We start from the raw sequence: 10,640 nt of genomic DNA, 5'->3' as shown, positions 1-10,640 counted from the left end.
CCTGCTGAAAATTTGGTTAAATATTAAAAACAGGTCATGTATTTGTATTCATAAAATGAGCAAAAAACCAAGCACTTCTCTTTAAATTACATGTGACGGAATATTTTCAGCTCATATAAAAGTACAATATTGGCTTTTATTTTGGAATATAATATTTCAGAATATAATATTTTGGAATCTATTTTTTCCCAGTTATAAAACAATGTAAGTTTCACATAACTAAACAAAAAAGCAAAATTAATGTGCACATACTTTTTTCATGAGGTACTGAATCACTTTTGACTTTTGGGATGTTAGGCATCCGATTTGCATAGATGTTTTTTACATAAAGTTGTCGATCTTTTTCCTAAGAAGAAAAAAACACTATTAAACTTCTAATATGCCTTAAGAATTACTTTTTACCAACTTAATTTTCCCACATCAGGAGAAAACTGTCAGTGATTTTGCTTTGTGCCAGGCCATGTGGTGACTTTGTCATTTACATAAATAGGAGTCTGTAATTTTCTTTCATGAGCCAAATCAAAATTCTCCCTTTTTAAGGCTAAGAACACATCTGTACACCTACATGATCTTTTTCATAACACAATGTTCAGAAGATGAAGTCTTCTCTAATGATTTTTTCATTTGTTTTTCTGAGTTACTTTTTTCAGACTAAGTAATTTTTGGCTTTACTTCTGTTTTTTTAAATTTATTTACTCAGTGCCCTTGGCTACAATGTGCTAACTTCTGTTTTATAGCCTATTGCTTGGGAGATGACAGAAACTTCAGATTTATTTAGCAAGAGTCTTCTTTCCTTACTGAAATCTATCCTAAACAGAAGAGAAACTTTGGTATGACTCTCACCATATCAGTTTTTAGTGTGAAAAATAGGAGCTGCATTTACTTTGAAGATGCAAGTTGTCCTGGAGGTGTGTCTGAATACCTTGAGTGAACTGAATAAGCAAGGTGCCCAAACTTATGAATGTGTAAGAATGAACTCTGTTCTGGCACAGAAATAAGGATAGTAAGCATGTCTAGTTGTCTATGTGGTGGTAAAACAATAAAAGGTTTTGTGAATCTAAATACAACGTTAAGAGAACTGGACACACATAGAAAACTGTGTGGAAAACCCACAAAATAGAAATATTTTAGAGAAACTAAGTTAAAGTAAGAACTGTACTTTAGAATAACTTGCATTTTGGAAGAGTTTTACATTAGTGTTGCTGGGACTACAATTATTCCCATCTCCCAGATCCGCACATACAGGAGGAGCTCAGACTCCGGCAGGGAAATAGCCCTGCAAGTGCTGTTCGGGGGACTTTGATACGGGGCGCGGGAAGAGCGCTGTATTTTTTCCTTTCCCAACAGCTCACTGGGGTTTTGCTGCTGGGCAGCCTGGCTGCTGCCAAATATCAGGAAGAAAGTTTCTGCACCTGATGCATAGGTAAGAGGGACAAACAATGCCCTTATACAGAAATGCAAATCTCCATGGAGTTGCCTGTTCCGCCCTTCACAATGTCTGGGGAAAACTCCCCATAACATCACCTTTCACAGATATTTGATTCCGTTTAAAAAGAGAAAGCTCCCTAGCAGGATCAAGATGGAACAGTCACTTTACAGAGAAATAAAAAAAGTGTATTTTACCTGTGTTACAAACACAGTTTAAATTATTAAAAAGCCACAAGGGTTTTCATGTTTCCTGGAATAGGTACTGTTTTCCTTGTTTGCAACTCATACAAAACTGCCATGAATGGTAGGTACTTCTACTTCTGTGTAGTGTCACTTTTAAGTTTTCTTTCATGTTTGGATTTGCAAGCATCACAGTAAGTGTTGAGCTGGACATATTTGTCCCAGATCTGTCTAAAAACCAAGCTGGAATTTATACAAACTATTGAAATGTTTACGTAGAGGCTTTTTGTTAAACTCTAGTTTTGCAGATTGTAATATTTGGTTCCTTCTGATTTGAAAGTGTTTCTGTAAGGGAGCTCATTTAAAGTTAGTGGATGAATGTATTGACCTAGATCTATCAAAATGGTAACAAGTTGTGAATTATTTGTTCTAATTGTGATGCATTAATCTCTGTTTTGATTAGTTATTGAACGACTCTGAGCTTCAATTAGTTACTGAACGACTCTGAACTTCAATTAGTTATTGAACTACTTTGAGCTTTTGACAAACAGACCCTACAATAATTTCATCATTTGGTATTTTGACTTTTTTTGGTAACTATAGACTCAACTAGGAAACAAAAGTTCCATTACCAAATAATATAAAGGATGCAAACGGAATAGGTAACATTAAATACTTGAATTTTCCTGTAGGAGCAGAAACCTGGTTAAAATCTTGAATACCTTAATTTTTTGGTGAAGAGAGTCAATTTCCATTTGCAAGTTCTTTGTAATTATCCCAGCTTCCACAGCTTTTTTGTTCTCATTTGCCAGCTGACGACTAAAGGTGCTATTGTTCAACTTCAGCTGCTTTTCTAGGCTCTTAAAAAAATTACATATTTTACCATATGGATATACTCAGTATGACTGTTGAAAATTTTCAGTTCTTAACAGATTTAAAAAATAAGCATGCTACTATAATGAAAAGTAAGCTTCTAATAATTATATTCTATTGTAAACAGTACATGAAATTCTGATGAAGTATCTGAAAAAATACTTTAAAAAATGAGAAAAAAATGGTTTAAAACCTAATTTTAGTAAAGGAAAAAAAGTATAATTGGCATTCAAACATAAAAAATAAGACTGTACCTTACCTTTCTTATAGATTAATGAATACAGTCATCTTTGAGAAATGTTAAGACAACATTTCTGTTCACACAGAGATCTATTAACTGTGGCTGCATAGGGAGGCTTACTGTAAATGGAAAGTAGGTAATTTATTGAGTACTTTATCATCAGAACCTAGTGCCATGCACTGAAATTATAGTTACTAAAACTGTAAGGTGGACACCCAACCCTGCATGCTTTTTATTGCTTCTCACTAGGACTTCCGTAAATAGAAAGTTTTCAAAAGAGAGTCTGAATGCAGCCGTTTATATTTTCATTTTCTTTCATGGAATAAATGTACTTCAGACCTAGCCATTCAGGTGCTGAAATGCCTCTAAAATTACCTAGCTCTTTTTTTAACCTTATGCATAATATACCCATAGAAAACAGAAATGAATTCCTGGAAGACAATGGAAATTTCACTCTTCCGGTTTTGTCTTAAAAATGTATTCCTGTCTTTTTGTGAAAGGTTCAGTAAAAGCAAAGAATCATAAGATATTAAAAGCAGCTGAATTATCTCCTCTTAAACTCCCACCAGGCTTTTACTACAGTTGTATAATAAACCAACAGTAGAACCAACCCTAAAATCTAGGACACCTGACCACTGCTTAATTCGCCCTACAGCCAACTACAGTGAGTGACAGCAATTAGTGAATAGGAGATGTAGGTGTGTCCATACTGCCCACCAGAACCACGTAGAAATAACAGCGCTAGTTCCGCATAAGCCAGCTTTGGTTGTTCAAGGAAATAGATCAGCAGCAGCCTGGTGGTCTCCATGTATGACTAAGCCTGTGCTTTGCCAAGAGGTTGACAGCCAACTGAACATGAGCCAGCAGTGTGCCCAGGCGGCCGAGAAGGCCAACAGTGTCCTGGCCTGTTTCAGAAATAGTGTGGCCCATGGGACTAGAGGAAGTGATCGTCCCCCTGTACTCGGCACTGGTGAGGCCGCACCTTGAATCCTGTGTTCAGTTTTGGGCCCCTCACTACAAGAAGGACATTGAGGTGCTGGAGCGTGTCCAGAGAAGGGCAACGAAGCTGGTGAGGGGGCTGGAGCACAAGTCTTATTAGGAGTGGCTGAGGGAACTGGGGTTGTTCAGTCTGGAGAGGAGGAGGCTGAGGGGAGACCTTATTGCTCTCTACAACTACCTGAAAGGGGGTCGTAGCGAGGTGGGTGTTGGTCTATTCTCCCAAGTAACTAGCGACAGGACAAGAGGAAATGGCCTCAAGTTGTGCCAGGGGAGGTTTACACTACATACTAGGAAAAATTTCTTTACTGAGAGAGTGGTCAAGCATTGGAAGAGGCTGCTTAGGGAGGTGGTGGAGTCACCATCACTGGAAGTATTCAAAAAACATGTGGACATGGCACTTCAGGACGTGGTTTAATGGGCATGGTGGCATTGGGTTGACGGTTGGACTTGATCATCTTAAAGGTCTTTTCCAACCTGAATGATTCTGTGATTCTGTGAGGTAAACTGGGGTCCGTGCTATTGTGGCTACACATCCCAAGCAAGCCTGGGTCCCCCCTGCTGCTGGCAGGGAGCAGAGTAGACACTCTGCTGAAGATTCTTCTCCAGCTATACGCTACGTTTCTGACCTAAGAGGGTTAAGGCATATGACTCAATTCCTAAAAGATCTTTATTGCCAAACTTAATCTACTCATACATTTCCACCAGATTTTAAAATACTGGAAGGGCGTACTACTGCCATTTTTAGTACCTTCCACTGAGGACAGCATTGGATTAAAAAGAACGTTCTATGTTACAGGATTTTGTCAGAATCATTAATGTGACAGGAAGCAGCTAAAAACCTTCCACTATTCTGATACAGAAACCTCTCCTATCATTGTTCCACAAATACAATGATATGCACATATTACCTGTATTCTCTTATCATTTGCTTCTGTTTCTTCTGTAAGGACTAATAATCTGCAATCAAGTTCCTCTCTCTCTCTGCAAGAGCTTTGTCTTCTAAAAGCGTACGCAAGGTCTGCAAAGCATCTTTAGCTTTTAGCAGCTCTGCTTCAACTTTTCTGAGCTTCCTGGATGTATTTCTCTCGACCTCCTGAGACATCCTCACAAGTTTCCTTAAAGATCTCACCTCATTATAATGAGTTAAAAGATCTGGCAAGTTACTTTCTGAGTTTTCGTGTCTACTTATTGCTTTTGAGTGTCGACATTGAAGCTGTTTCAAAATGTGGTTTTCTAAGCTTGATGCTTCTAATTTGTGTTGTAAATCAAATATTTCATTCTTCAGCTCTTTAATTTTGTGAAGTCTTGCTGATGATATTTGTTGAGCCACAGCATTTTTTTTCTGGGAAGTCACACTACTCTTCAGGCTTAAAAATGAAGAATTCTGATGTGCCATCTCCTCAGCTGGCAGTATTTCCTCCCTGCATTCAGACCAAAGTAAACTGGCATTGATATGTAGTAATCATTTGAGACCGTAAAATCACTGTATGTCTTTACTGCTCACACAAGCTCATATACTGCTCATCCAACCTACTTAACTGTGGTATATTTGACAAAATGCCCACGATCTATACTAAGACTCCAATATTCAAGTATTTCACAGATAAATCCATTAAAGATTTTATATCTCTGTGTGTGCATTTATATGGCTGCACTAGGCCATTGCTAACGAGGTCTGTAGGCGGTCAGGGTTCCCTCCTTTCATTCTCTGAAGCCATTTTCATTTGAAACAGCCATCGTGCTCACTTTCCATTAATAAGGGTAACTACACAGGTGGTGCCTTCTGAGGCAAACAGCACTAATACTCTGGGAATAACTTAGAAAAGTATCTTTATGTTAACACATTACTCCAGTATCAATGGAAAGAAATTTTCTCTCTGTAAATCATGCAGTTCACTAATGTAGGCATGATCTGGGGACTGATGAACCAAATTCAACCCACCTAGAAAGATTCCCAAGAGGGAGAACCTACACCTTGGATAGGGGCGTGATAGAAAAGAAACAATCTACAAGTAATCTACACGTCTGCAAGAACTCAAAAAACAAGGTTAACAAGCACATGGTTAAATTTCTCCATAGCTAGGATTTCTAACCAGCTTTCTAGAATTTTCAAGTCAGCTTTGAATTGAACGACATTTTTAAACCTTACATACTTAATAGTATAGAACCGTTATGCAGTTGTGTACACTGCTTCTATACAACAATAGAAAAAAAATCTGTATGGGCTAGTATTCTAAGTGTATTACTGCCATTTGCCTTTCTTTATAGCCAGCATTCTGAGTAAATTACTCTCATTTTCCTTTCCTGAAACATAGTTAGAATTTGAAAATAGTCAAGACTCTAAATCTGATTGTGTTCCCCTTTTTCAGGCATATATTCAATTTCATTATCACTCTTAAGGCATTTCAGACAGTATTTTGCTAAAAGTTTATTATAATAACTTATAGATCACATAACATTTTATGGATAAAATAGGCAAGGCCCCAACCTAAAAAACACTGGAGGAAAAGGATAGATCTTTTCAAGCACTTCTGTTGAATCCAAGGGGTGTTCTGCACGCAAACTCTTTACAGGAGCAGATCTCAGGATAAAATCTGGACAGTCTTTGTTCTGATGGCCAAGCTGACAGGAGAGACAGCGGGACAAGCTGGTAGGACCTCACTCATACAGAGCCACACGGGGACAACTGACTATCAAATTCAATGTGATAGCTAAAGGAAAGGATAGCAAGAATCTGAGACTGGGCAGTGCAGGGTTTTTTTTACGTATGTTTTAAATGGATTAAGAAGGACTATCATGGAGGTTCAAGTAAACAGAGAAGAAATTATAGCAGTCAGTTGAGTTTGGACACGTTCAAGACCTTCTGCAGTGAGCAAAATTAACAGGTGCTGTGAAAAAACTCACCAGAGGTAAAAACCCAAGCAAGTGGCAGGTATGCAAGCATCACACCTGCATGTTCTCTGTAATACAGTTCCACTGCAGGAAGACTACAACATGACCACAAGTGTTGCCGCACAAATATTTGCAAAATGAGAACAACCATTACTTTACTATTTTATTTTGCCCACATGGAATGAGAAGATGTAAAAGAAATGGCAAATACATTCCTGCAAAAGCTGACAAAAATACTGTAAAATGTATACACATCTATACAGGGCAAAAATGTAGGTTATAATTGTGTTCCTGGGAAACTGATCATTTCAAGATTTCAAGTAGCCATTAACAAGCAAAAATAACCACTTAACATATCCGACACAGCTAGTAGCCAATAATGATTCTTTTGCTAAACAGATTTTTAAAATGTGGTTATTCTTTCTCATCTGCTAGTTTCATGCCAGTATGACTTCTTGACAGCAGCATAGAACTTATATAATAGAAGAGATAACCTGTGGCTCCTCTCTTTTTTTTGGTTGATTTGCATCTTGTAGATTTGGTAGATCTAGACAAAATTTTGAAGCTCGGCAGGAAAAGTCTCATTGGTTTTACATTAATTTTTTGACATGGCATGGTGGGATTTAAGAAAGTATGGGGCTAGATATGAAAACATGCAGACATGAAAAGATTCTTCACTGTTAACATTTACCTAAAGGGATTATATTTGTGCTATATGGTCATCCCCTTGAAGCACAAACTTATTTTTACATGACACACCATGACTAAGCTGGCCAAAACATGTTTTTTTTTGTCAAAACCAACACTTTTGTGCAGACATATAATTTTTTAGTAACTTGCCTCAGGAAAGGCTTTTTCAGACTCATCATGTGATGCACGGTCAAAATCAGAAATTACAGTATATGTGGGAGAGCCATTTTCAAGTCCTCAGATTAAAATTGAGGAATAAGAATTGCAGAGGTGCTCCCACATCTCAGGTGATTATCCTGTCTCTTGGATCGTCAAGTATTGTGGGATAATACAATAAGGAATCTCTATCTCTCTTCCCTCTCCTTCCTAGTGTTTGAAATTTGAAATAACAATGATTTGTTATTTTCTTGACTGAAAAACTGTTTCCCCTGTCTTCCTAATTACTGAACAAATGCCAAAGAAAGGGAACAGCTGTATTTCTCAAGAGAGTCTCATTTTACCAGAAAACAAAGTACCTTTTTTATCCTCTTGGGGGAAGATATGCTGTCCTTTTTTCTTGTTTTCCTTTTCCTGTGTTTTCTTCTTTTCAGTTCCTGATATTTCTGAATGTTTGCTGCTTCTAGCTGTTTCAGCAAAGCCCTCAGAATAGTTAGCCTGAGAATTTTCACTTCTGTATTCTCCACTGCATCACTTACAATCATTACCTCTGCTACAGCTACTGCTTCTGATACTTCTGTGCTCTGGGGAATTTTTAGTATCCCTGCTTTTTGTGCCACATTCTGAGTTTTATTATCTTCTGACACTAAAATAGGGAGGAAACAATCATACGAGTTCACCACTGTGTTATGGTAGAAGACTTAAAAGTTGACCTCCATAACCTATGAGGAATCAGAATGTTATTGAGTTGTTTACAGTTAACATAAACAATAGTAAACAGTTCAACTATATTAAACGATGCCAAGAAATACTAAGTTACCTTTAAAAAAAATCAGTCATTACTCTTTAACCCATTAAAATAATTGTGTGGTCTATAGTAAGTTCGTTCCCAGAAGGAACTGCAATACGAAATTTACTAGTCAGAACCTCTGAATTTACTAAGATACTGGCATGTATTTTCTAAAAATTTACAAGGTACTACCATTTAAATGTAAATAGATACCATAGTTTGTTTCCTGTAACATATACATTTTCTCCATGATTAATGTAATTTTTTAAAGTGTAATTGTATTTATTCTCAATACCTTTACAATATTGCTTTACAATATTAAAAAATAATTGTTCAAGTCTCTAGAAACTGGATATTTCTATCTGTGTTTTTATAGTATTTTTAGCTTTCCATTCATGTCATAAAAATATCATTTAGTCAATTTTTTCAATAACTAGGTCACAAATCAGATCACAAAATTAACAAAAAATCTTGCTAAATAAAAGCTCACAATGTAATAAAAGTGTGTCTGCACAATTTCAGAAGAGATCTTGGGGAAAATTTCAGTGTTTTTCTAATGAAAACAATTTCTTCATAGCCTAACTCTACTTAACACATTCATTTGCTTCTGAAAGTGCTGCAAGACATTTATCTCTGTGGCTACGCACCCATACAGCTCAGAAAACATCACCTGTAATGCACTGTTGTTGTCAGAGAAGTGGTTCTCTGATGAGATGATGATCAGGTTCTAAGTAACACTGCTGCTTCCTCTGGAATTGTCTTTTCCCAACAGTCCAATTTTCAAACGAAACAAACTCTCCTAATTGTTTGGCCTTCTAAAAAATATATATTTAGCATAAAATACAGAATGCTGACTAATTTTCTACGTCTTTGTGAACCTCTGTTACACCTCAGTTTTTCTCCCTACTGAGCCAGCTGGAGAGCAGAAGTACAGATTATTTCATACTCCTGGCAGCATTATTTAAACACTGGGATTCTGGTAAAAGTTATTTAATTGGATATGGTTCAATCCATTTCATTTTCTTAATATTACATGAATACTACTCAGACCATAGTTTTACAGATGCAGAATTCTACCTAGTTGTAGAATAAGCTGTATTTTTGGGGTGTCTGAAAGGGGCATAGCAATTATGTAAAATAAACTTGGGGAGGTATGTAAAATGATATTTTCATTCAGATGGATTTTAATAAGTAGCCTTCACTAAAAAAATTACAAGATATTTTTAGAACGTTCTGACTCCTTTGTTGGCATTTTTGCTTTGTGCTGGCATTTTATTTTAAATTAAATTAAACTTCTTAAAGGGGAGAGGGGAATCATATAACTCCCAAAGAAAATTAAAAAGTGTAATTTAGGATTGCGCAAAATGTTCTAGGTTGAATCAAAACAGTTTTATTACTCTTCATTCCTTTACATGAACAACTCTTCCTTGTGGAAGACTGAGGAATGCCCAGAGTCCTACTAAATTTCAGCCAGTGCCATAACACCTAAGAGATGAGAACTCATATTATTAAGATGAGGATTAGGCAAAGGCCAACTTGGTATATAGGTTTGTATTTCTGTTTAAATTTGATTTGGCACTGTCAACACTTTCTGGCCAAACTGTCTTTAAATCAAATTAGCTTAAATTAAAATGACTGCTTTAATTTGTTTTCATGAGAAGTGTGGGCTGAACCTCACCATCCAGCTTCAAGAGCAGATGTTGGTAAGTACATAAAATGGAAAAGGAGAAGAAAAGACAGAAAAACAAAAGGTGAAGGACAAGAAACAGAGATATTAAATTAAAGATATTACTATAGAAATGAAGGAAAAAAAAACGTCGCTGAAGGGGGACTGAAATGGACAAACACTAGGAGAACATACGTTGAAGGAAGAGATGCAGGAACCAAAATAATTAGGGCCAAATCTGTCCGTCAAAGATGAAAATGTCATTTCAAGCATCCAGAAACTGCAAAACTGTAAAACTGTCATGGGGAAGAATTAATTGTAGTCTATGTGGAAAAGCAGAGTAAGTAAATGAAGAGGAAGTTCTTGTGGGAGAACACTGTTTGACTTCCCAGACTGGCATGGTGCAGCAGTCCGTCCCTCGGCCTCACAGCCAAGCCCCAGGGGAGCCAAGCTGGGTGCCAAGACCCACCTGCACATGCAGGCAGGGCAAGGGCGTATCCAGGGCCCTCAGACCTGCCTCCGGGATCCTCCAAGGGCCCCTGACAGAACCCTGGTGTGGTCCACACAAGCCAGAGCTCCTCCACCACCCTCACGCATGCAGGTTTCCCCAAGGTGCTGGTGGGGTCCAACCGCCACCCCGCTCTCCCCAACCACCTCACAGGCCTCGAAGCCCTGGCAGCCCCACCACGCCCTGGCAGTCAGTGCCCCTCCCCGACAGCCAGCGC

The 10,640-nt window shown here is 37.6% G+C and overlaps 1 protein-coding gene across 1 annotated transcript in view; it reads right to left on the bottom strand.

Moving 5' to 3' along the window:
- LCA5L (Leber congenital amaurosis 5-like) overlaps window positions 1-8,004 on the bottom strand; it is a 14,222-nt gene extending 6,218 nt beyond the window's left edge. Inside the window, 7 exon segments of the mRNA XM_010294825.1 lie at window positions 253-346; window positions 2,331-2,468; window positions 4,630-4,701; window positions 4,704-5,142; window positions 5,570-5,663; window positions 7,819-7,935; window positions 7,938-8,004. Of these exon segments, the coding sequence (XP_010293127.1) occupies window positions 253-346; window positions 2,331-2,468; window positions 4,630-4,701; window positions 4,704-5,142; window positions 5,570-5,663; window positions 7,819-7,935; window positions 7,938-8,004 (1,021 nt within the window).
- Window positions 8,005-10,640: the final 2,636 nt, after the last annotated feature.

This window comes from Phaethon lepturus, unplaced genomic scaffold (assembly GCF_000687285.1).
Source record: "Phaethon lepturus isolate BGI_N335 unplaced genomic scaffold, ASM68728v1 scaffold13719, whole genome shotgun sequence".
NCBI lineage: Eukaryota > Metazoa > Chordata > Aves > Phaethontiformes > Phaethontidae > Phaethon > Phaethon lepturus.
Note: the sequence above shows the minus strand (reverse complement) of the source record. Positions and strands in the feature narration are given on the sequence as shown.